Source organism: Anastrepha obliqua, chromosome 1 (genome assembly GCF_027943255.1).
Source record: "Anastrepha obliqua isolate idAnaObli1 chromosome 1, idAnaObli1_1.0, whole genome shotgun sequence".
In the NCBI taxonomy this organism is placed as follows: domain Eukaryota; kingdom Metazoa; phylum Arthropoda; class Insecta; order Diptera; family Tephritidae; genus Anastrepha; species Anastrepha obliqua.
Window position 1 is genome coordinate 134,351,955 of NC_072892.1, and position 27,402 is coordinate 134,379,356.

Below are 27,402 nucleotides of genomic sequence, written 5' to 3' on the forward strand. Positions count from 1 at the left end.
AATGGTTGCTGTACCATAAGAAATCAGTGCTTTCACATCCGCCTCAGAGTCTAGATTTGAACCCTATTGAACATTTGTGGGCATACGTGGAGAGCTTTTTTTTTTTCAAAATTAAAAATGTGGCGGCCTTAGGAAATATTTTTAAGATTTTCGAGAAAAAAATCGACAATTAATTGTTTAAAAATAATCGTGATTTTTGGGACAAAAAATCGTTCGATCAGGCACGAGTTTTTTATGTTTTTCAAAAGCAGTATACATTTTATTGCAATCTACCAAGCGGTTTTTAAGTTACAGTGATCACCAGTTCAAAAAACATTGTTTTGAGAAAAACGCATTTAAAGTTTTGCTATCGGCTCCGGAGCGCCCGATCGCCCTTTGTTAATTATTGAACAATTTGAAAAGTATTTGTCGGATTCACTTTTTCACAGAATATTCACACAAGATATTATACTATACTTTAAGAAAATGCAAACAAATCAATTTTTTTTTTGGATTCTGACTACCCCTAACCCCTTAATTAGTTGCTGAGATATTGACCTGCAAAAAAAACTTGCGTTTGTGCCCCACTTTTTTGGTTCACTGTAAATAAAATTCAAAATATAACAAAGGCCGTATTAATGCAAGTTTCAAGTTTTGCAAAACTTTTGCAAGAATTCGTAAATTTTTCATCAAAATTTCACACTTTTTGATATGAATTTATATAAAAAAATGTGGGTACTCAGTTTTATAGCCCATTAAATTTTAATATAATAAAGTGCAAGTGTGTAGTGGTTCGAAATTCTGGTTGATTTTTGATAATTTGTTTTCCTGACGGGGTAGCGCATTTTCACCATATAGCGAATGCATTTTTTTTTTTCAATTTTGAATAAAGTGTGATCTTCTGATAGAAATTGGATGAATGGTTAAAAATTTGCCACAAAATTTAAAACTTGGAATCAAGTGATTTTTGTTATTTAGTGAAACATACTTTTATTAAAAAAATACTTTCGATTTTTTGTGGCATTCTTGTTATTACGTTCTTGTTATGTTCACAGAACAGAAGAATAGAGGTACGCGGTTCCCACGACAGTCGGTTCTTCGTAACCGGAACGACCAGGATTTATATCCGGCCAAGGACAGTCACTTCAGAGGCATTCCTCCTATATGTATGGGGAATGTTTATGCTGCTACAACAACAACAAAAGGTGGTACGGTGCACTAGACAGGGTCCCTTTGGACGCAACCAGTAGAAACAGCACTTTCCTGGGCCCACCGTTAGATGAAGATGACCGGTTACCACATTGCACTAACAGGGTTTAGTAAGCTGCTACAACAACAACAACGATTTGTTTTTATTCCTACAGTCTCCAAATTGACATTACCTTTTCATTTTCCTTGTTGTCATTAACGGTTTTTGACCAATTCACCAGCAAGATTGTTATAAATAAAGAAAAAATTATTTACCAAATTTTTCTGGTAACATCATTGAGCGTCTCCCTCTTGAGTTATGAGAGTCTTGAAAGAAAAATATGTTTATGCATGCATGTGTGCACCTGTGTAGGCTACGGAATGACTGCCAAGTGCCTTTTAAATTTGAAAATTGTTTCGTTTTCGTTTTGCGAACTGTTTTGATTAACTAATTAAAATAAAAAAAACCGATCTTTTAGGGAACTATGTTCGGATTAATTCGTGTAAGCACGACTTTAAAAATATATTTGAAATTGATAAAATATTTCTATGCTTATTTTTGTAGCCGACATTTAGCCGTGATCGTTGTCGCAGCTTGTTCGCGATGGCTGTGAGATTAACTGCTAGTGCCACCAGTGGAACTAGCAAAGGATCTGGGTCGTGCGGCCCAAGTGCAGGACCGTCCAAGAAACCCAATCCTGGTTTGGAGAAAATCAGAAAAATGCAAGAGCATTTCCAAAAAGATAATGGCAAGCCGATACATTTAAAAGGCGGTAGCAAAGATTTGATGCTGTATCGTGCCACCTGGGCTTTGGCGCTACTCGGATTACTGCTGCAAATTCATTTGTTTGCAATGTATATAATTTATTGACATTTGTATATTTTTTTTGGTAAACATTTGCTTATTTGAAATAAATAAAAAATAAAGGCAAATAACTCGCATGATTTTGGCAAACAACTTCATTTGATTACGGTAATATGCACTTTTCAAGAACCACTCCCCGCCTTATCATCGGCATCCAGTTTGTCGATGACCTGCTTCAGACAGTGTTTCGTAGATACGCGCTCTAGATCGCATATGCGAGTCAAGTCCATTGTAGCGATCTGCTCTATCATTTCCTTAATGCGCTCTTGTTTTATAATCGCCTTAACCGATTGGCGCGCTCCAGGCGCGACGCCAGTATGGGCACGTTTTTCGATTTTTTCTGCAGAGCTTTCAATTTGTCGTCCCTTCGAGCGGTAATGCTGCTCGATTAGTTGACGAATTTTTTGTTTGGTTGCCAAGGTTTTCCTATTCACTTTACCCAGCGCTAGGTTGTGCAGTTCATGGAAATTTATGTCTTTCGTTTGCTGATCGGAGACGTCTGCCGATTCGACGTCAGCATCAGACTCGTGTGCTAATATATTTATAGTAAGGTTGTCACTAGTAGAAAAAGGTGGTATTTCAGATTGTCGGCCTTCAGCTGGTTTATTCAGTTCTTCTTCGTCAAGCACTTCCAAAGTCCAATCTTCGACGTAACCATCCTCAATTGATGCTTTTGCATCTGGTATTTCGTATTGTGTGCTTTCAAGTTCTTCCGTAAGTGGTATTGGTTCTTTGATAGATGCATTCTTTGTCTTTTCTTTGCTATGTAAGTCTTTTGGTAATTCACTTTCAATTACTTCTTCAAATACAAATCCACTCGAAGGTGCTTCGGCGGTCTGCATTTCGCCGGATTTTTTACTCTTTTTCTTCGCTTTCTTCTCATCTTTCGACTTATTTTTGCTCGTATCAGCAACAGGCGGGGTTCGTCGCTTTAAAATGCCAATACATGGCTTCGTCTTAATTCGAATTGGCACAAATGAGCTATATTGTATGCCAATATTATTGAAACATTCGACAAACTCAAGGGTTTCAAACTCTACCTGAAGAGCCGACCAAAGTTGTACATTATTTTTGTTTTTTGCTTCCACCAACAAATGTGTGTAATGCTTTGTCTGCTCGGGACCGTAAGTTATCGATTCATTTTTGCAATAGCTGTAAGTTAAATAAATTGTGAATGCTTTTTAACTTTTTTAAGCAGATATGCATAACTTACTGCCAGTCATCGCGAATTTGCAAAAACCGTGAAACTCCACTTTGCGCTGCTAAGTTTGCTATATGCACAGACACGTTGGCTGTTTGTGCTTCCAGACGATGCAGACGCATTAATGCAACTCCACCCGGATAGTTAGTTCTCGATATTACCAAGAGGAATACAGTTATAAGAATATTAAGTAATAAATGCGCACCGGCACCAAATGCGAGTAGTTGATACCACAAAGATTTTCCCCTGTTGAGCCAACTAAAGAAACGAAATTATGCAAGGTTAATAACAATACAAAGTGATAACTGTAATTTAAAATTTACTTACAAACGACTACAGGCACAGGCAGCTGGCAAATTGAGCACAGGGAATACGTAAACAATGAAACGTAATTCTTTATGCGGTAGAAATGAGTAAATAAGAACAAATGCTAATGCGGCAAACACCAATGGGCGTATGCGCGGTTCCAAATACAAACCAATAGGCACCAGCACAATTGAAGCACCTAAGGCGCGTGGTAATGCTGAATAGAAATACCATAAAAATGGAGATGTCTGCAAGATATTCGCTTAGGTTAAGGTTACCGATTTTGATTTAAAATAAAAATAATAAAAAAGTTGTTGATACACATGGAATTTATTTTGCTTGCTTTTGAAAAGGATACACCCCAATCGGAACTCTTATTAAGTATTGCGTTGTACCAGAGTACTATCCCTTCAGGCCACAAAAGGCGGCGCCAGAAGAACGAGTCTACAATAATTGTAGTGACTAAAATAGCAAAACCTGCGGGTAATGCTATTTTTAATATGCTGCAAGTGTATTAATATTGTTAAAACGATTATATTAAATTTTAGAATGGAATGATGCATATCTAGTTGCGGTGCTTGTTTATTGGTCTTACCCTGGAATAGAAACTTTTCGAAACAGCACATCGTATGCCAGTAGAAGGCCCAAAAATATCAAAAGTTCAGAACGGAAAACTAAGATTGCGACACCGGAAGTAAAAATGAACTGTTTCGTTTGGCCTTGTAACCAGAATGCCAAGGCATAAAGTACTGAAACGGGAATGAGAAGTATAACAAAATGTCCGCTGCTTATTTAATTGTAGCGTCCACTTACCAACAGGTAAAGCTATAATATTTGGCAATGGACGACTCATGTAGAATATAAAATGGAACTGAGTCAATGTTATTATTGTAAACCACAAGCGCACATCTCTGCCTAGTTGTTTGGTTATCACACGCCGCAAGTTGTGCCACGCTGCTGTTACCGCGGCGGCCAACACTAAGCGTACTGAAAACAGAAATTAATGGTAATTAAATACAAGAGTTATCAATGCATTTTGTGCATATTTATGTGTAACGCGTTCTAGTTTACCTACATATTGCGCCCAAAATTTATTTATGTGCAATGCTTCAAAAAGAATAACAAAAGGTGTCGACAATATGGCAATTACAAGCGAACCGAGGAAGGTGCGCGGCACCACTCCGGGAAAGTCATGATGATCATACTGTAAAAACATTAAATATACTGTATATGGTACATAAAGTCAAAGAAGTAAATTAAGTTTAACAAACCTCTGTGAAATTTTGCCTTAAATAAAGAATATCATGCATAGCTTGCAGATTAAAGCTCTCCTCCACTTTCGTGAATGGTGCGTAGACGAGATGAGCCGCAGCAGTTAAAAATAACAGAGAATCCATTTCTACAATAGCTAATAGCTTTGGTACAAAACAAAAAAAAAACAAAAAACAAATGGCTCGGAGAAACAGTAAAACGCGTAAATTACCAGTCGCGAAAGGCGAAGATAAAGGTGAATGTGTAGGCCGCTTCAATAGAATTACATAATTGCAACTTATCCACGATGCTATTCCCGAATTTTCTACTTTGCTGCTTGCCTATATGAAATTTCCGTGTTACCACCACCAAATTATCGTTGACGAAGCACTCCACCGTTTCAAACGACACCAGTGGAAGTTTTACTCCAGTGAATTTTGTATGACTTTTGCTTCCTTTGCTATTTGTTGATCTATCATTTCCTTGACATTTACACTAATACTCTGGTAATCGCCATCAGCTTGATGTGGTGTTTATTGCCATTTTTCCAATATACGCCACTTTATTATTCTAATTTTAGTTTTTGTCTATTCCACGTCGCCGATGATGGCTTGATTGTTGTGTTGTATTTTTGTTGGTGTTGCTATTTTGGAACAGCTGTTTAAAAGCACCCATAGAGTTGCCGAATTAAAATACCAGCAAAATGAATCAACGGGATAATAAGGCATTGGACATTTTTTTGTGGAACGGAAGTTGTGAAATTTTGGGATTTGATGATTAAAAAAAATATAAAAAAACCTATGCCTGAAGTGGTGGTTGATGTGAGCTGCAAGTAGGTAAACAATATAATTCGTTTGCAAATATACATACAGGTGTCCCTCAAGTTAACCCTTTGGGGACGAGTGTCGGCATATAGCCGTCCAAATTAGCTGGTAGCTGCAAGGCTTGCGACGTCTGTCGTTCTGAGCGATATGATACGCATAGGTATAGTAAAAGAGTCACGACATGAAGGGCCATTAGCGGTGAATTCTTAACTTTCTTAAAATGTAAACTTACGATGTGAGACGACGGTAGAGTCAGAACGAATATTAGTTCTTCGATTCAGTCTCTCAGTGTCACTGCCAGAGGAACCAGCAGACTTTTTATATATATTATATTTTATCCTACGCACGATGGCTAAACGATCTAGAGATGATACGCTAGATAGTGACAGTTCTGCCGAATATTACTTTGAATTTGATAATGACGGCATTACTTCGTCAATTTGAACGATACCACACAATGCCGGAATATAAAACGTATACATAAATACAACCAAACTTCTTTTTGTTCTTTTTTTTCAATTTGTTTGTTTATAATTATTTTTTGATTTTATGAAAATTTTTTTTTGTGATAGTTTTTATAACGTTTAAGGTATTTATTTTCTTTACTATACACTCCAATACCTCTCGTCCTCAGCGACGATCGCCCGTCGAACGGTTCCGTTCCCAAAGGGTGAATTGGTTCTGTATAACTCGAAACCGTGTAGGTGTAAACTTATATTTAGTGTCTCATAGCATAGACTGACGGCCACGTTAATCGGGATTACTGGGGCAGTTAGTTCTGATTGAAATTGTAGTGTGACAGACGGCTTTTACGCGGATTAGTGAACAGCTGATGTGCTTGTTGGATAGTTTTGTCAGTAAAAGATGGACCGTAGGGAGCAAATATGGATATTAGCTGCCCAGTTACTAAGAAATAATTATTTATTTAAAAAAATTGTAAGTATTATTTCTCAAACTACTCCGAAATATCAAACAATTAATGTAATTTCGAACGTATTTGTGCAAACTAGCATTGCATTCAGCCTTTCTTGTTCTTTTCTTTAAAAGTTTCATTATTTTTCATTTAAAATATATAATATATTAACTCTCATTTTTCGGCAATGTTGTCATCGAAAATTCCCCTAATCCGCCTAAATTAAGAGAATTAAGGCCAGTTATCAATCTGCATTAGTTGCAGTTAATTCCTGAGATTATTCCGAATTAAGTCGTTAACGTCACCGTCTGTCTAGGCTATTATATATTTCCTCTTTGCAAGAGCAGGAAGCAAAAGGATTATGCAGATAGCTTAATTATATTAAAAAATAAATATTTATTATTTTATACCTTTTACGAAAATTAGTAAAAAACAGTGTAATTCAAATATCGCGTAATTCCCTCAATCGCATTTTTTCCCATATAGCTCGAAAATCGTGCAACTCAAGGGATGCCTGTTAGGGCGGGTCGATTTAAAAATCGCTCATTGCTCTGTGAAAATCGTATTCTAGGGATCGAAATAAGAAACTTTGCCGAAGGAACCATGCCTCTAAAACGAATTTTGATGCCCCCCAATTTAAAAATATCACCATTTTTGGCCTTTACATGAAAAAATCAGCTAAATGGCTATGTTTTTTCTTTATTTTTATTTATTTATAATAATATCTATTTTTTCTCTTAAGAAATTTTTTTATTTAGAGCATATGTAAATGAAAAAATTAATTTAAGTGAGTTATAGAAAAGAAACTAAAAAGTTCGACCCAAATTGGGGGACATCAGAATTCGTTTTAGAGGTATGGTTCCTTCGGCAAAGTTTCTTATTTTGATCCCTAGAATATGGTTTTCACAGAGCAATGGGTGATTTTTTTGCCTGCCCACAAATCGACCCGGCCTAATGCCTACATACATACATTTGTACGTTGTTATGAAAAAAACTTAAGACATATTTTGAACCAGTTACGTTTTCAAAGCTCAATGATAGAACTGTATTTCAACATTTATGAATTTTAGTAAATCAAAACCGATCGATTCGAAAAATTATTGGTTTTTTATTTCCTTGTATCATAGTAATGCTGCAATGGTACAAACGAATGTTAAAAACTACGAAGAGACTAATTCGTATGAAAATAGAAAGCGAGAGAAGAGAGTTCTTTTTTTAAAATACGAGACTTAGTGTTTCGAAATTGGTCCAACATATCATCGAGACATCCGGAAAAAGAGTTCATCCGAGAAGTTTTAAAAGATATCTTAATAATAGAGGATATTTCAACAGGACCCCACATGGAAAGCCTCTGATTTCAGAAAAACCGTCCTCTTCAGCTCAAGTTTGCATGGATACACATTGATAAGGGAATGAATTTCTGGTCTTAAGTCTTATTTACTGAATAGTGGAAGTTTAACATATTTGGAAGTGGTGTCCGAGCTAAAATATGGATGGATGCGGTTATGGAAATGATAAATTTGATACCTACTTGGGAAGCGATAGCTGCATCTGACGTTGGAAAGATGATCTTTATTGAGGGAACTAAGGTCCAATATAGGAAAAATTCAAAACATCGTCAGGAGTAAAGCAAGGGTGCCTGCTTTCACCTTTGCTCTTTGCTCTTTACTTGAATGACCTGCACGACTACTTGGAGGGGGGACTCTTTATACCTAGATGAGTTAAATATCCGTTTGCTATTATATGCTGACGATATCGTCATATTGGCAGATGAGGTTAGTGCTCTTCAAAAAATGATAAGCAACTTAGAAAAATACTGCGATAAGTGGAATATGCAAGTAAACTTATCTAAGTCAGCTATAATGATTTTTCGGAGAGGCGGTAGAATAGCAGAAAAAGAAAAGTGGTTTTTTCACGGCGAAGTTATACCAATAACGAAAGAATAATTATATTCTTATATATATATATATGGGTGTAAAGCTAACATCAAAACTCAGTTTCAAGCAACATATAGAAAATAGAAATGTTCTAGCGAAAAATAGCATAAATGCAACTTGGCGCACATTTCTTAGTAAAAATAAAATTAAGTTGTCGGCAAAATGGAAACTGTTTTTAGCGGTGATTAGAGCAATCCAGAGTTATGCTGTTCAGGTATGGGGAAAGTCGAAAATCTCCCGAGCAATACGCCATCTTATTGCATTCTTTTGGAGACAAATGTTCCAAGTTTTCATTTGTATACACTGCAGCTTCATTTAAAATATATATTCAAAACGTTATTTGAATATGATGATAATAGATTGCCTCATATTTTTTTTTTTTTTTTTTTTTTTTTTTTTTTTTTTTTTTTTTTTTTTTTTTTTTTTTTTTTTTTTGGTCGGGACAACTAGCAAGTCCAGCACTCAGACATTAATTGAGTCCATTGTACTACACTTGGATTCCCTTTTAATTTTCTTTAAATCTACCCGAGTGCCAAAGACCTCAAACCTGATTCAAGCGAAGGCGGGGCAGACACACAGGAAGTGATCCGCCGTCTCATCCTCCTCTTCACAAGCTGGGCAGAGTACACTGTCTGAGATGCCCAACCTTTCCATGTGCTTTACCCACAGAAAGTGGCCCGTCATCAGTCCAACCAGCCGTCTGCACTCCCCTCTGCTTAATGAGAGAAGGGTTTGCGACAGTCGATCGGACATGACAGGTAACATCAGTTTTGTCCATCTGCAGCCTCTCTCAGCCTGCCAAGCTCGCTTGTGGGTAGTAGTTACCCATTTGCTAACCGTGGCCGTGATGGCCGCAGAGGAGAGTGGCAAAGCGGGCTCTGGGCCAAAGAAGTTGGCCTCAGAGTCCATCTTAGCTAAGGAGTCAGAGGTCTCGTTACCCGCGATACCTACGTGTCCCGGGACCCATGTTAGCACCAGGCTATTATGTCTGCCGACATAGTTCAGCCTGGATTTACAGGACTTCACTACCCCTGATGTGGTTTGAGGGATGTCTAAGGCCATAAGCGCTGCTTGGCTGTCGCTGCAGACACATATAGATCTGCCTCTCCATCGTTTTTCCACAACAAAGTTCATCGCTTCTTGAACTGTATACATCTCCGCTTGAAACACAGATGCATGCATTCCAAGAGCAAAGTGCAGTTTTGTCCCGCTGGATTCCACGTAGACCCCAGAGCCGGAGCCATGCTCGGTCTGTATCTCTTTTCAAGTACGACCCTTGATGGCATGGAGTCAAGGGGCATGGAGAGAATCGTTGGATCGATGTCCATGCCTTCTCTGTGTTCCAATGCCGGACAAGAGCCGTACCAGTTCCCACTGTGTTTCAGTCTGCAGATGGCCTTCAAGGCCTCTCCTCGGATGAAAGCATCAAGTGGTGGTAAACCAATCAGAGCATCTAGTGCCGGGCCTGAAGTAGTCGGAAAAGCTCCGGTGCAACAGATGGCCACAGTGCGTTGTAGTCTCGATAAGGTCCTCCTGACTCCCACTAGGGAGAGTCGGCTCATCCAGACCACTGATGCATAGGTGATAATGGGTCTTATCATAGCCGTGTAGATCCATAGGACCTTGCTAGAGGAGAGACCCCACGTTTTCCCAAAGACACCTTTGCACTGCCAGAAAGCTGTCATCGCTTTTGATGCCTTTGTTTCAACGTGTGATTTCCATCGGAGCTTGCTATCGAGGATTACTCCAAGATATTTGATTTCCTTGGACAGCTGGATTGTGACTCCTTTTAGCTTTGGTAGAACAAGTCCATCAAGCTTCCTCCTTCTGGTAAAGAGGACAATACCAGTCTTGGCGGGATTTGCCGACAGCCCGTTCGCACAGCACCAAGTGTCAATCCGATCCAGAGTTTTCTGCACTTTCCTGCAGATGTTCATAAGCGAAGAGCCTGTTACCAAACAAGCAACATCGTCCGCATATGCTTGTGCGTAGACTCCCGAATCGTTTAAGGTGGTGAGTAGAGGATCGATTACCATGCACCAGAGCAACGGAGACAGAACACCGCCTTGGGGGCAGCCTCTGTTAACCCCAGATGACACCAGCAGATCTTCCTCTGCTCGCACCGAAATGATTCTTTGGGCCAGCATCGAACGAATCCAATTTACTAGCACCCGGTCTACGCCGTGCCTACTAGCAGAGTTACACATACTATCAAAAGTGGCATTATCAAACGCCCCCTCTATGTCTAAAAAGATACCCATACCGTAGTCCCTCCTGTCGATGGCCAGCTCTACCCTAGCAACAAGGTTTTGCAGTGCCGACTCGCAGGATTTTCCACTCTGATAGGCATGCTGAAATAGAGACAGAGGGTGAGCCTTCAGCGACTTCTGACGTATGCGCCTCATATACTATCAAAAAAGATTTTAGAAAAACAGATATTTTGGGTTGAAGAAATTAGTAATCTGGCACAAAAGTTAAATATAACATGTAACTGGGGCACTTCAAATAAAGGAGAGTGGAATAGAAATATAATTTCAATACTAGAAAATCTTCATGATTCGAATATTCGAACTTTATGGGAAAGGGCACCCCAAAGCACCCGATTATATAAGGAATTAGACCATAACAACGCCAGAAGCTATTTAAACGATAATACTGGAACCTATAAAATTATGTGGATTATGAAAGCCAGATGTGATCTAATATACTTGGGAAGCCAAAGGTTTTTAAATTGCACTTTATGTAACTTAAATGAATTAGAAGACATCACACATTTCTTAGGAAAATGCCCGATACTTAAAAGAATTCGTCAAAGATTTTTTGGAAAATATATTATAGTTTAAACCGAGATGGAATCATAGACATTTTAAATGGTATTGGCCCTTCTGGATATAATAACTTATTTAAGGGGTGGTAGGGTTTAGCGCTAAAAAAAAAAACACTTTTTTTTTAATTTTTTACAGAAATATGGCTTAAGATAATTTAAAAAAATACCAGTCTAACGGTTAGACGCGATAGAAGTGAAACCTTCCGTAAAACAAACTGAGAGAGAATGAGACGAAAGCAGCATTAGGGGCGGGATAATTATAGGTTCATTATAATATTGCTATAAAGTTCATATTTTATTATTATTCATCCTCAATGTTTTCAATTTCAACAAATGATACGAGTGGCTTATGATAGCTAAAATATGATACAAATGCTTTGGTTTCGATGTTGTCAACATATCTTTCAAATACCGCGTCAATTGTTGTTTTGGATCGTGTTGTCGATTCAGTACGATTGTTACACATTTTTAAATTGAATGTTGTATTGAGAACGGCAATTAAAGGAACCGCTGTGTCCAATGCAAAATTTACGTTAAAATCGCCACTTAAAATCATTGGAACTTTATCGTAATCTTTTCTAAGTATCCGCGATACTTCTGGTGTATACTTTATTAAATTTTCGTGAATGAATTCCGTGATGCTATTTATTGATTTTTTTTTTCTGTCGATATTCACGACACTTTTCTGCATTATTTTTGGGCATAATTGCGGTAAATATTTAAAAATGAAAATATTTACGAATATAAAAATACACACGCGGTTGCTATTATGAGCGTCCCCAGCAAAACCTGCGTGACCGAAACTCTAACACAATTACATTTTTTTTGAATGTTACAAACACATATACACGCAGGTTTTGCTGGGGCGTGACCGAAACTCTAACACAATTACACATATGCACTCGTATTTGTTTGAAAATCGACTTTTTTTTTTTGGTTCTCCGTCACCTTTGGAAAATGTGTAAACAGTAAGCAAACTTTATTCAAATATTTTCCCTCATTTTTTCATCAGTAAAATTAAACAAACGCCGTAGCCGAATGGGTTGGTGCGTGACTACTATTCAGAATTCACAGAGAGAACGTCAGTTCGAATCTCGGTGAAAACACCAAAATTAAGGAAACCTATTTTCTAATAGCGCTCACCCCTCAGCAGGCAATGACAAAACACCGAGTGTATTTCTGCCATGAAAAAAAGCTCCTCATAAACATATCATAAAATAAAATAAAATAACTGTATAAAAAAATTTTTTTTCTTGTGATTCGAACCAAGGATTTTGGATCGGAGGCTCACATTGCTAGTCGCTCGGCTACCGCGCCATGCTGTCGGCGCTGGCCTAAAAGTTATTTAGTTCGTCGCTACGTTTATATCAACATTTAATATAACGCTTCGTAGCCAAGAGTGTCGCTTTTTTCGTTTCACTTTTTCTCAAATCACTCCCAACGATTCTAAAGAAGTTTTCACTTCAATAAAATCAGTTGCATGTTATTGTACATCTTTTCAATAAGTTTTTAAAAAATATTAATAATAAAATATTGACAAATAAGCCCATGACAGACTTTTTTTGGAGATATGTTTTTCGAGAGGTGCTCTGCGGTGCCAATCGGCATTCGTCGTAGAATCATCTGAAACTAAAAAAGTCGAATTTTTCAGTTAAAGTATGACGTAATGCTCCCCCCCCCCATTAATAAAATTTTTTTTTCATTTTTGTAGTTTTGGTGGCAAAAAAACGTAAAACGAGCATTTTTGGCGAAAAATTTCGCCATATTTGTAAGTGAAAAACAACCTTAAAAAAAAAAATTAAAAAAAACAGTGGGGGGGGGGGAGGTATTTTTGATTTAGAAAACGTGTGCCAAATTTGAAAAGAATCGGTTGAATAGTTTCGGAGTTGTGATTGGCACCGACTTTTAAGAAGTCGTTTCGGGAAAAACGCGTTTGAAAAAATGACTCTCCGACAAACGACCTAGTGTCACTGTCGTGCGTTCTAATGTTAATGATCCAAAATGAAATGTAATGTTTATTTTAAAAAAGTCGAACAATAAATAATAATAAATAAATAATAAATATAAATATGAAAGTATAATATATTGGAACAACATTTGAGGCCATCAGTCTTGAGGCTTGGGTTTTGGGGAAGGTTGGGCTTGCCAACGACACAATGACCCTAAGCATACTGCACTAAGTGCCAAAGAATGGCACCCAGAAAACTAAATACGAGGTGTGTTCAAAAAATAAGGGGAATTGTCAAATTTCGCGGGCTACAAGTACAAGCTTTTCACAGAAGCCCGAGAAGATGTGAGTGACGACGCTTGCTCTGGACGCCCCAGCACATCAACAACCGATGAAAATGTCGAGAAAGTGAAGAATATTGTTATGGAGAATCGTCGAATCACAATTAGAGAAGTTGCTGAGGATGTCGGTACATCGGTTAGCTCATGAAACGTGTGGCAGTGAGGTTCGTTCCAAAATTGCTGAATTTTGACCAAAAATAGTGCCGCATGAGCATCGCTCGGGAATTGTTGAATGACATCAACGATGATCTAGATTTGCTTAAAAGGATCATAACTGGTGGCGAATAATGGGTATATGGTTATGACATCGAAACCAAAGCACAATCGTCCCAATAATGGACGAGTCCAAGACCAATAAAGCACGCCAAGTTCGTTCAAATGTTAAGGTTTTGCTCACTGTTTTCTCGGATTACCATGGAGTAGTGCATCTTACCACAAGGTCGTACGGTAAATAAGGAGTATTACCTTGAAGTTATGCGCCGTTTGCGTGAAGCAATACGAAAAAAAAACGCCTGGAATTGTGGAAAAAATGCATGGCACCTGCTCACTCATTTTTGCTTGTGAGAGGTTATTTGGCCAAAAGCAGCACCGTTATCATGCCTCAGCCACCGTATCCTGAGGCTTTTTCCTGTTCCCAAGATTGAAGAAACCCATGAAAGGATGGCGTTTTGCGACGATTGAGGAGATAAAAACCGAATCTCTGAGAGAGCTCAAGGACATACAAAAAAGTGCCTATCAGAACTGCTCCGGGGATTGGAAAAAACGCTGGCACAAGTGTATCATATCTGAGGGAGACTACTTTGAAGGAGATAAAATAGAAATTGATGAATAAATAAATATTTTTTGAGAAAAATGAAAATTCACCTTATTTTTTGAACACACTTCGTACACCGCCGCTGAGCCCGGATATAAACTCCGATAGAGCATGTTTGGGAGCTTTTAAAGATTGAAAAATTCGACAAACTATAGTAACTGACGTAAAATCGCTAAAAAAAGAGTTGATACAGACTTAGAACCAAATAACGTGGGAAGAGCTTACCCAAATAGTTGAATCAATGCCACGACGCCTTCAAGCAGTGATACTACTACAAAGTATTCAAAAAACGCTATTTTTAAAATGAATAAATTTGTTTTTTAAGCTAATTGAACTGTACAGGTAACCCTCCTACAACGCGATTAATTGGTTCCTGAAAAACTCCGCGTTGTAGGAAAATCGCGTTGTAGGAAACTTTTTTACCTCCATTTTTCCTTTTCTTAAACAATATCACGCAGTAACAAAGTTTTCTCAGCCGAATTAATTATATTAGACCTTTCATCGAATAAAAAAAATTTATTTTTTCAAAGATATTTTTCTATTTGTCTATTTCAATATAATAACATAAATTAATTCATTTAATTAACCAGCAAAAAGCAATTCATTTATTTAAATAACATAAAACTAAGGAAAATAAAATCTGGGAAAAATAGACACGGATTTTCAAATCTACATATTTCAGAGGATTTTAAATCTTAACCTTCTACAAATCCGCTTCCTCGTCCTCGCTTATTATAATTTGCTTCAAACGTTTTGCTCTTGGTCGTCCTATTTCAAAATCCGAGCTTGACCCACTATCACATTGATCCGGTTCAGCTATTATTGCTGGTCTTAAAAAATCTTTTATTGATGTCTGCTTTGTCCTACTTCGTAAATCTTTATAGATTTCCTGGTAGGCAGATAAATCATGTTCAAGATTTCTTTTGAACATTTCTACTCTACTATTTAGAGGATCGTTTTCCAAAACATACTCTTCCAACTCCTTCGCCAGATTTAAAAGTTTCTCCACACTTTTTAGCGAAAAGTTTTTGATTTCGGTGTCAGAGAGGTCGTCAGAGCTTTCTTCAATCGATAATGCTTCACTTGTCATTGCTGCTAAATCTACTTCATTTAATTCGTCGTCCACAACTAATTCTCGAATATCAGCCACATTTATTTCGTCAAATCCATCGCCTTTTATTACGTTTGCCAGTCTCACTACGTTTTCATATTCATCCTCAACGAGATTAACAACAGTTTCCTGTACTACAACCTCTGGCAAAAGTGCTTTCCAGCAAGCTCTCAGTGTTGATTGACGAATGTCTTTGAGTGATTTGCCGACGATTTCACAGCAATCTAAAATTGAGAACTGTTTCCAGACTTCTTTGACCGTTATATTCAATGATTCTATCTTCTCTAATATTAATTCAAATGATTTGCGTATGTAGTATGCTTTAAAGGTTGATATTATTCCTTGATCTAAAGGTTGTAATATTGATGTAGTATTGGGCGGTAAAAACCCAACTTGAATATTTGGATGACTTAAATCAGTTGCATGAGCTGGTGCATTATCTAAAAGTAGCAAAACTTTAAATGCCAAGTTCTTTTTTTTTAGATAGTTTTCTACGTCGGGAACAAAGCAATGATAGAACCAATCATTAAATAGTTTGGCAGTCATCCATGCTTTTTTGTTCGCTCTCCAATACACTGGAAGATTGTTTTTATTGTTTCCTTTCATGCAACGTGGATTTAATGACTTGTTAATAAACATTGGTTTTGTTATAAAATCACCAAATGCATTACTGCAAAGTAAAGCCAGGAGCTCCTCTTTCGTTCCTCGAAATAAAAGTTCTTGATGGCATTTTTTTCCACCACAAACCTGTCTCATCAGCGTTAAATATTTGATCTGGCAAATAACCATGTTCTTCAATAATTTTTATGAACTGTTCAGGATATTTATTCGCCGCATCAGCACCTGCGGATGCTGTTTCACCCTGAATTTTCAAATTGTGTAGAGCATGCCGTTTTTTGAACTTTTCAAACCAACCTTTGCTAGCCACGAATTGGTGGTTATCTTCGTCGGTTGTTGATTGTCCTGTTTCCTTTAAATAATTGAATATTTTTAATGCTTTCTGTTTAATTATATTTCCATCCAAAGGCAACCGCTTTTGCGTCATATCTTCTATCCATATCGTTAGCGATTGTTCCATTTTTTCTATTATCTTCGTCCTTGGCCGAGAAGTGATTTTTGCGAGGACCGATGATCCGGATGATACCGAATTTCTAATTTTATCTTCGTTTTTTTTATGGTTCTTATCGTGGACTCGTTTAAGGGGGGGTAACGTTTTTAAATTTTTTTTTGTGCATTTTTTTTTATTTGGTTTTTTAAATGAAGAACCTTTCAAGAATATTCTGTGAAAATTTTAGATGAATCGGAGCAAAACTTACAAAAATACAGCCATGTAAGTGTTGCTACCTACCTGGCTCAACCGCGCGCCATTTGTACTTTAAAGCGTTGTTCCCACAACTTACGTTTTCAAAGTCGGTGCCCCTCATAACTTTGAAACTACTGCACCGATCCTTTTGAAATTTTGAACACTTTTTCTGTAGATGTTTTACAAGGTAACGCCGAAGAGTTTTTTTCGAATTTGTTGATACTTTTGTTTTTACGGTAACTAATTCACCGATTTTTTACGCGAAAATCGTGTTTTTGACTTTAACGTGTTCCCAAAAATCGAAAAAATTTTAATTTCAAAAAACCCTCTCGGCGTTACCCGGAGAAAACGATTATCTAACGAAATAACTTTGGTTTTTTGATTTCAGATGATTTAACACCGAGTTATGAGGGGCACCGCAAAACTACTTTTTTTTGAGATGCGTCCGAATAATTTCTGCCATTGCCGTATTTTTAAATATTTTTGGATGAAAATTTCACAAAATATACTTCAAATACTATAGTTTTATGTAGTAAAAGATTTGACGAATAAATTTTAACTGTGTCATCAAAAAAAAAAAATCATAAAAATGTGCCTTTTTTTCCATGAATTAACGTTACCCCCCCTTAATTTAAAATGTCTAGCAACATCAGCTATTCTCTCTTGATTTTGAATCCGATTCAAAATTTGAATTTTGGTTTCAATCGTGATAAACTTTCGTTTTAATGATGCGTTTTCCTTTGCTTTTGGCATTTTTATGACCTAAATTACAAATTAATTAATTTAAGTTATAAAAAAAGTTTAACAGAAACTCACCGATTATAAAATCTATTTATCTTGATTTTTACAAAATTATTATTATACGAAAAATGGTTTCACAAACGTTTTAAAATTTGTTTCAACTCCTCTTCACGACTTACTGTGAATCATAGATAACTAGATGTGAAACTTATTCATTTTGAGAGAGAGCGCGCCCATGAGGACGTTTCAAAACTTGGCAGCATTCACACATTATGGGATTTTGAACAGCTGATAGGCGAAATGGCAGACTGCCATAAGAAACGCGCCAAAAATAAAAGACGAAAACAGTTCGTTTTTGCTTAATGGAGAAATGACGTGTTAAAATGTTAATAATTATTTGTCTTAAAATTAATTCAATTGAAATGTAATAATTTGAATTTAAGTGAGTTTGTAGAATCCAAAGCTCGTTATATCCTTTTCGACTTCTACTTTAATAAGTCTTATGTATATAATGTAATTTTATTGAAAACTGTGTGTTGGTTTATGTAAATTTGTATATACGTAAATATTCTATGGTTGAAAAGCGTAGGTAAGGGAACTGAATTTGTGTTTGAGATATTTTACAAAAATTAAAGGTAATCTGCTTTAACTTATTCTGTTCGTTGTTTGAGAATTTTTTTTTTGTTACCCACTTTCTGTGTTATATTAAAAAATCGCAATATGTCATGTATTTATTTACAACCTATGTTTTTCGGGTTCATAACTTTATTATTATTAAATTACTTATGTATATCAGTTTTAAATAATTTCATTTACATATAAATTTTTAAATTTTTGGCTTATTTATGTACATATTTCATACCGTTTGTGCTTATTTTTAGTTTATGTAGATGTTTACGAGTGATATAAGGCTATTGGGCAACCGCGCACTAAATACTAACCTCAATGGTGGTGTGGAAACTAAAAATTCCAGACCTTTGGTTCAAAAATACCCAATCCATGTTTCTACCGGTGTGGCAGTATTGGAAAATGTTATAAAAAATGCACATTTTTCAGCGCTCTCACGAGAAAAAGAGTTTCACATCTAGTCATCTATGCTGTGAATGACTAAACCAAATCAAATTTCCAAAAACATTCTCAAGAGCACTGTTGCCAATTTAGCTCTCTCAGAGCTAGATCTAGCTCTTTTTTTGAGGTGTTTTAGCTCTCGTTACTCAGAGGGAGTTGGCAACAGTGCTCAAGAGTTAATTTTCGGGGAAACCCCTTGTTTTATCTAAAAACGTGTGTGTAAATGTTTGAAAAAATTGCGGTTTGCAAAATTCCATAGTGCATACAAACATTCAAACACTTTTAGTATGTACATATGTATAATACAAACATATTATTATTTCTTTATGAGACTACGAATAATAGATATACACATATACACAAGTAATTTTTGATAATTGTGTGTTTATAGAATACAGTTTATAGAATATGTATTTAAAAAATGCTTAAAAATCGCGTTGTAGGAGTCGCGTTATAAGAAACATTCCGCAATTCGCAAACCGCGTTGTAGCGAAATCGCGCTATAGAAGTACCGCGTTGTAGGAGGGTTACCTGTATGTAGACTTTTGTCATACCGCTTTTTTGTTGTTTTGTTAATTTTTTTATTATAAAGCAAGTGAAATAATTTAATTTTTAAATTTCAGTTGGGCTACCACGTTTTAAATTAAATTAGAAAAATAAAGCAAGTAAAATGGAAAATAACGGGCGTAGCAGCGCATGATTTTATTTTGTCCACAATAAGTTATTCCACTTCATCATCGCTTTCAGATGAAGAACATTGCATTAGCCATTGATTTTGTGGCAATTACAGCTTCCTTCATATTTTCCTTGCTTCCGTTTATGCATTTATGTATGTATATATATTGTCAAATTAGTTAATAACCAATAAGTACAAGCATAAGACACAAAAGATGCCTTCAATGCTTTCGATTTGTAGTTATTTCGGAAACTGCAGCAACGGTGACTGGAGGCTTTGGGTCAGAAGTACATGGCTCCGTATCATTGGTAGATTCCAATTTAATACAAGGTGAAGTCCAAAATAAACAAGACTGGCGTCATAACAATATTTTTGTTGGCGCCATCTGTTTGGTGCGTTAGTGCGTTGGGAGTTACATCCCTAGCTGACTTTCAGTGAAATCTTGGAGACTTTCGGTTCATTGGAAGCGAAGTTATTGCGTTTAAAGCATCAGTATGTTTTTGTCGTCGGTACCAAAATGAGTTTCGAACAAAGAGCTAATATTAAATTTTGTTTAAAATCGGTAAAACGTTTACCGAAACATTTGAATTGATGAAAAAAGTTTATGGCGATGATTGTCTATCTCGCGCCAGAGTTCATGAGTGGTTTACACGTTTCAGAGATGGTTGTGAGGACATAAATGACAATGAACATACGGGGGCCGCCCAAAATCTGTAATCACCGAAAACTCCATCGCAATTGTTCGTAAATTTATCATGGAATCGGATTTGAATATCTCCAAAACATCGATTTAACGCATTTTAACTGATCATTCGCGCTTACGAAAGGTCTGTGCTCGTTTCATTCTGTAAAAGTTAACGGAGTACTAAAATTGCTCAGAATTCAACATTCGAAAGCCCTCATTAAAGAGGCGAGAAAAGATGAGAACTTCTTTGACTGATGAAATGTGGTGTATCCAACATGAACCTGAAACTAAGCGTCAAAGTGCCGAATGGAAGGCCCCAGACGAGCCACCACCCAACAAATCGCGGAGAATTAAAATATCAAGTCGATGCTCAATGCTATTTTCTATCTTGGCGTTTTGAAGCGTTTATTGTATCGCATTCGTTGAATTCGTCCTGAATACAGCGAAGGTGGAAGCTGGCGCTTATTGCGTGATAATGCACCCTCTCATCGATCCACTCTTGTGACTGATTTTTTGACTAGAAGTCGCAGTTTAATCACCGTCGCCATCAATCACTCACCGTATTCACCTGATATGGTTCCCTGTGACTTCTATCTATTTGGAAAATTTCGTTTGGGCATGAAAGGAAAACGTTTTACGTCCGTAGAGACTATCCAAAAGGCTTGTACCGACATCCTGAAGAACATTGCTGGTCAATGATCTGAAACACTCTTTCGAAAAACTTTTAGATCACGCAAAACAGTGTATCGAGGCGGGAGTCGACGGTTTTGAATAAATAAACTCGAATTTATCAGAACAAAGCTGCTGTCGTTTTTATTTTAGCTTGTTTATTTTGGACTTCACCTTGTTTATGACTTCAAATAAACTTAATATATTTTATATAAAATATATTTACTTACATTATCCATTTTAATCAAGATTTTTATTTAAATTAAGAATTTTGACTCAATTCGCAAATTTTAATTTCTGTTTATTTTTACTTTGCGATCAGCTATTTTTCTTACTTGCAAATTCTGGCAAAAGTCCTCACGAAGTGTCATCATACCGTCCAATCTCCTTACTACCTATAATGTCCAAACTACTCGAAAAAATAATTCTGCAGCGGTTAAAGCCTTTGATTGAAAACAAACGCCTTATTCCTACGCACCAGTTCGGATTTCGAGCAAAGCACTCAACAATCGAATAAGTGCATAGGATCACAAATGTGATAGAAGAAGCAATTGAAAAGAAAAAAGTGTGCTCTTCCATATTTCTCGATGTTGCTCAGGCCTTCGACAAAGTATGGCATGACGGACTACTCCATAAAATTAAAATCTTGCTTCCAAGGGAGTTTTCGGACCTATTTACTTCATAACTTCATCATATAACAGATATTTCAGGATCAAGTGCGATAGCTCTTATTCAAGCCTAAAGCGAATTAAAGCCGGGGTTCCACAAGGCAGTATCCTTGGCCCTATACTTTACGTGCTTTCCACATCTGACCTACCGGTCTCTGAGACTAGCACTATAGCTACCTTTGCTGACGATACATGCATTTTAGCAATTGGAGATGATGAGACACAGTCCTCTCGCAAACTTCAGGAAGATGTTAACAAAATCACCGAATGGACTACAAAGTGGCGTATAAAACTTAATGAAGCCAAGTCACTTCATGTGGATTTTACAAACAAAAAAATTCAATATAATCCTGTATATACTTCTGGCACGAAAATTCCTTACTCCAATACGGCGAAATACTTAGGGATGACGCTTGATGCCAAACTATGCTGGAAAGAGCACGTTAAAATAAAACACGTGGAATTAAACCTCAAAATGCAAAAATTAAACTGGCTTACTGGAAGGAGGTCTCCTCTTTCCATACAAAATAAACTTTTAATTTATAAACAAGTATTTAAACCTATGTGGACTTGTGGTATACAGCTATGGGGCTGTGCCAAACAAACTCATATCGAAAAAATACAACGATTTCAAAACAAGTTCCTAAAAAACGCAGTAAATGCGCCATGATATGTGAGGAACACTGATTTACATCGTGACCTAAAGATGTCATTAGTATCAGAAGTTGTCAAACATTACGCTGTAGCTCATGCCGAAAGACTCGAAAAATATACTAACCCGGAGGCTCGGCGACTTGCCAATTTAGATGACCAATGCCGGAGACTTAAACGAAAAAAACCAAATGATCTTGTTCCAGAAATTTTGACGACTGACAAATATATGTAAATTTCTGTCAGCTGTCTTCCAATTATATACGTATTTCCTGTAAATACTGTTGAATTTAATAAAATAATATTACTTGATAGTTGTGAACTAGGTGTAATAGAATGAAATGTATTTAAATATTTATAACGTTTCAATAAAAAAAAAAAAAAAAACTTGCAAATTCTTACAGGTAAAAATTTATCCAGTAAAAACGTGCAACTTCTCTTCAAAACTAAATTTACTTATTTACTTACACGAGCTCCTCCTCCTAATTGTGGGGTGCGTCTTGTGGGGTGAAGTTGCTCCACGGTCTGCAATATTTCTCCTTGAAATGTTGATGGATCTGTAAAAAAAGTAAAAAAAATTCTTGTACAATAGTTGTAGTTATAGTCTGTCGAGCCGGATTTTTGAAAAATGTATGACATTTTAAATAAAAAAAATGATGTGTTCTACCTCATAAATGTCAAACTTTTAATATGTTTATAAAATTTTTTAATATATTAAAAATATCAAAAATCAAATCTATAGAAAAAACACTTTCGAATATTAAAAAAACCGCATCAAAACATATTAGAAATTGTATGCGTTATCATGCAAACTGTGCCGGAAAAAGTAGTTGCGAGAAAAACGAGTTTAAAGTTTGAGATACAGATGTGCGCGGATCGCTCTCTACCTCATGTGGTGTGTCATGCATGGAGTTACGAGCCAGTGCACTTCCGAATGGTAGTCACGCACCAACTCATTCGGCCACGACGGCCTCCATATTTAATACTGTGAGATTTAAAAGCTATGAAATACTTTATAATATATTTACATAAAAGGTTCAAAACAGCACAGTAAAAGATGTCATTTTGCTTCAAAGCGTTCCATATTACAATACACTACCGCACAGTACACGTGCGTTTGTGATGTATAAATATGTGCGTACGTCGTATATATACATATCTACATATGTACATATATCTAACGTTAAGCATAAGATCATATATCCATATGTACATGCATAAATAACAAATTACAATTTTTTTCAAGCTACTTCATAAGGAATTTTTAAATTAGTTCCGTTTTTAAAACGCGCTCTACAAACACAAAAAATAACAAATTCTGCAAACACATTTCACCGCGGAATTAAGCAACTATTTTTGATGGATTTTTATGTTTTCGTATGAAAATCGTGCTATACATACATTTAGTCATTAGCATTTACGAGGGTGTTTCCCCACCATTGAAAAACTTCCTTCACTTTGAATTTCGTGTTGTTTTTCTTTTGCATCTTAGCAAATGATGGTGGTGCGCACCAAAGTGTTAATGGCGAAGCTGAAGCGTATTTTATTACTTAGCGCGCGCATTTCAGATTTAAATGTTGCGTAACGGTGTAATAGCGAAAATGGCTTTGAAGGAAATACGCATGCAAATACATACGAATATTACGAGTATGTGTAGATACATACATATGTACAAATGTATTTATGTAGATAGTAAGAAATATCCGAAATAACAATAAAAATAAATTCCAAAAAGCAGTTCAGTTCATGAGTGTATGTGTGTAAGTACAATACGTACATATGTAGGTATGTGTATGGACTCTCATATTAAAATTTTTGTAGTCATATGAATGAGTAGCTTAAGTTGAAAATGACGGTTTTGAGATATCGCCAGTTTAGTTTTGAGATATCGCCAATTTCTATGCTAGCACGTTTCAGCACGACGTTCGTAACACATGGGATGAAAGTCACTGACTCACAAAGAAAACAAGTTTTTTTGTTGTTCAAAATTAGATTTATTCATCAACGTAATTTCCAGCAAGAACAACGCAATCATTCCAGCGTCGCTCTAACATTTCAATACCACTTTTGTAGAACGATTTATATTATATTTTGTCTCAAAATATGTAGGTCTCAGTTTCAGCGAAACACTCTTCAGTCGAGCGAAATTTCTTACCGGCGAGCTTTTTTGCCAGTAGTCGCTGGGAGACAAATCTGGCGAATACAGTGAATGTGGGACCGATTCGAAGTTAAATTCATGTAGTTTTGCCATTGTTTCGATTGACTTGTGACTTGGTGCGTTGCCTTGATGAAATAACACAATGAGAAAACGCGGCATCCACTTTGAACAGAGCTTTCTCAAAGTCAAGTGCTCATGCAGTATAAAGCCAAGACATTCTTTTGATATCTTTACAATGTCATCTAACTCACGCAACTTCACTTTTCGATCATTCAAAACGATTTTGTGGACTTTTGTTTTTTCTGTTTTTTTACTTGGGCGTTCACTGATCATCTTTCATCCTTGAGCTATGTTTAGCTACTACAGGGTGAACGATATGAAGTGTTAACAACTTCACACTGCTTGTAAAAGTAAAACAGCTCATGACATCAATGTCAAAATTGTTCTAATGACAGTTCAATATATTGTTTATAAGCCATCAAAAGCATTTGCTTCTCAGTTTTGTTGAATTTTTTTTCTGTGATGGAATTCAAACGTAAAAGTGTGATTGAGTCACCTCAAAGTGAATAAAATGTTTGTGTATCGCACTATAAAACGTTACAATGATACTGGTAGCATTGCAAAACGCTATGGAGGTGGACCAAAAAAATCGCAACAACGCCAGAAATGGTTCGGAAAGTGAAGGCTCCACTTGAACGAAATCCACGTCGAAGTGGAAGAAAAATGGCCAAAGAACTGAAAATACCGCAAGACAGTATTCGACGCATATTGAAAAATGAGCTCAAGGTCAAGGCTTACAAGTTCCAAAAAGCACACGATCTTTCACCTCAGCAAAAAAAGTTCGGTGCGAAAGAGCAAAGGAGTTGTTGTGCTTGCACGAACGTGGCAAATTTCCTAACCTTGTGTTTTCTGATGAAAAAAATTTCCCAATTAAGCAGTTCATAAACACTCAAAACGATCGTGTTTACTTGACCGAACGCTCATACGAGAATTTGAGCCTACGTATGGCCACTCGAAGCAATTTCCCATCGCAAGTATGGGTTTGGGCCGCAGTTACCGCTGATGGACGCTCTCCAATCGTTTTTATCGAGCCTGGTGTCAAAGTGAATGCGACTTATTATCGGGAAAATGTTTTAGAAGCTGCTTTAGAGTCGTGGACACGCAAACATTTCAGTCGTAGAACATGGACGTTCCAACAGGACTCGGCACCGTCTCATAAAACTCGTGTGAACCAAGAATGGTTAAAAAATTATGTTCCACACTTCATTTCGTCCACACAATGGCTTTCGAATTCGCCAGACGCAAATCCGATGGACTATTCCATCTGGTCCATTTTGGAGAGCAAGGTGAGGACTAAAAAATATGCCAGTATGGATGCGCTGAAAAAGCGATTATACGAGAATGGGCCAAAATACCTCAAGATCACATTCGTGCAGTTAGTCAAGGGAAAAGTACATATATATACCAATTTTTATAATAATCGGTCCAGTAGTTTTAGAGTTCATCGATGACATACAGACAAACATTCATTTTTAAATATAAGATAAGCAAATTATTTACCTTTTCGAATTTCTTGCTCTTCGCGGATGATTTAAAAAAATTCTCAACTGTTAAGGAGTGCTGGAGTTTTATTCGATACGAAATTTGCCTTCAGTGGTCACATTAATTTTATTCTTTCAAAATCGTATTCGGAACTAGGCTTTATTCGTCCCAATACATCTGAATTTTCTGATCCATATACCTATAAACTGGGGTTTAAGGCTCTTGTTCCTTCGCACTTAGTGGACGTTGTTATCATTTGGAGACCTAAGGACCAACTTTTGTTAAACAGAATAGAGCGCATGCAAAAAATATTTCTTAAGCACGCATTGCGTTCCCTACAATTTGAGTCGCCTGTTCCATCCTATAATTCTCGGCTAAATCTAATTAATTTAGAATCTCTAGAAAAGAGAACGACGCTCTTTCGTTTTCGTTTATTTTCAGTGTTGTTAATGGCAACGTCGACTGTCCAGATCTACTTGAGCAGATAAGCTTTAATGTTCCACAAAGAAGTCTTCGCAATGTGTACCCTTTTTATGGGAAAAAATTTAAGACTAAATTTGCGAGTAATGCACCTATTGGTCGCGCGATAGGAGACTATAATTCATTATCCAATTCTAGTCTGCTTTATTTCGCTTTATAATAACATAACATAACATAACATAACATAACATAACATAACATAACATAACATAACATAACATAACATAACATAACATAACATAACATAACATAACATAACATAACATAACATAACATAACATAACATAACATAACATAACACAACATAACATAACATAACATAATATATAACATAACGAATACTATAAAAGCACATAATTTCTTCTTAACATACAGTCTGTCTATATAATATGATACATAGAAGCGTGACCGCCATAACTAGTGGACCAAATCGATTCTAACAATCTATGATACATTAGATGGCTTTTGTAATATTTATAATACGCAATATATTTAATAAAATGTACGGTCATCACCATTATCTATAATGGGTTCACATCTTCATCAGTCATACTTTATGTTAATTTCTGCGCAGGTTCTGGAGGTAATCGACTCCAGATCAGCCGAATTTGCCTGGATAACTGTTTGAGAGTCCATATTAATTTTTTTTGAATCTTTGCTTAACTATGGCCCAAACATTTTCAATAGGATCGCAATCAGGCGACAGTGGGGGTCAAAAACATAAGTAATCTTTTTTCGAAGGAGCAGTTCCAAACAGGAACCTTAACTGGATGCTTAACACTTCATTTCTCAAGTTGTCGATTATCAGCAGTACAGCAGGACCGACGTTCGCAATTATTCGCCCAAAAGGAGGATTTATCCGTGAATATTACGTTTTCCCATTTCCGTTCTGAATTTGCCTTGGCCCATGCAAGTATGTGTTCAATGTGTGATAGTGTGTGTGAGAGAGAGAGAGAGCGGTTTTTTCAATATGCTCCGGAGTTTAACATCTTCTGCACGTAAAGGGCCTCGAATCGTGTCTTTGGATACATTAACACCAATTTTTCATAAAGCAGCTTCAGCTTCACACAACGATAATTCAGCTTTGTCACAAACAAATCAATGATCTTCTGATCTTTCTTTGAAGAGGAATTTTTTTGGGCCTCGTGCGGGAAAGCCGTCAAAGTTTGTAACTTCTGTATACCATTGCACCCGTGCGTGGCTACCATTTGGCAGTGCGCAGGTTCGAGCCGCCGTACATCAACATCAAGTAATAA

General features: G+C 36.6%; 2 protein-coding genes across 4 annotated transcripts; one reads left to right on the forward strand and one right to left on the reverse strand.

Annotated features, from left to right (window-relative positions):
• The first annotated feature begins 1,512 nt into the window (after positions 1-1,512).
• On the forward strand, positions 1,513-2,119 carry LOC129236200 (cytochrome c oxidase subunit 7A-related protein, mitochondrial-like). Its single transcript, XM_054870441.1, has 2 exons — positions 1,513-1,670; positions 1,733-2,119. The coding sequence occupies exons 1-2, from the start codon at positions 1,653-1,655 to the stop codon at positions 2,036-2,038; spliced, it is 324 nt and encodes a 107-aa protein (XP_054726416.1). The 5' UTR covers positions 1,513-1,652; the 3' UTR covers positions 2,039-2,119.
• Positions 2,011-5,444, reverse strand: LOC129236199 (probable Dol-P-Man:Man(7)GlcNAc(2)-PP-Dol alpha-1,6-mannosyltransferase). Of its 3 annotated transcripts, none has more exons than XM_054870437.1 (9): positions 5,023-5,444; positions 4,811-4,947; positions 4,611-4,743; positions 4,353-4,526; positions 4,135-4,288; positions 3,898-4,042; positions 3,561-3,787; positions 3,246-3,491; positions 2,011-3,184 (listed from the first exon to the last, which is right to left on the reverse strand). In XM_054870437.1, exons 2-9 carry the CDS (start codon positions 4,934-4,936, stop codon positions 2,155-2,157), a joined length of 2,235 nt encoding a protein of 744 aa, XP_054726412.1. In that variant the 5' UTR covers positions 4,937-4,947; positions 5,023-5,444; the 3' UTR covers positions 2,011-2,154. The 3 variants fall into 3 exon arrangements, with proteins under 3 accessions (XP_054726412.1, XP_054726413.1, XP_054726414.1); XM_054870438.1 differs by having other exon boundaries at positions 4,811-4,954; XM_054870439.1 differs by lacking the exons at positions 4,811-4,947; positions 5,023-5,444 and having other exon boundaries at positions 4,615-4,710.
• Between the last annotated feature and the right edge of the window lie 21,958 nt (positions 5,445-27,402).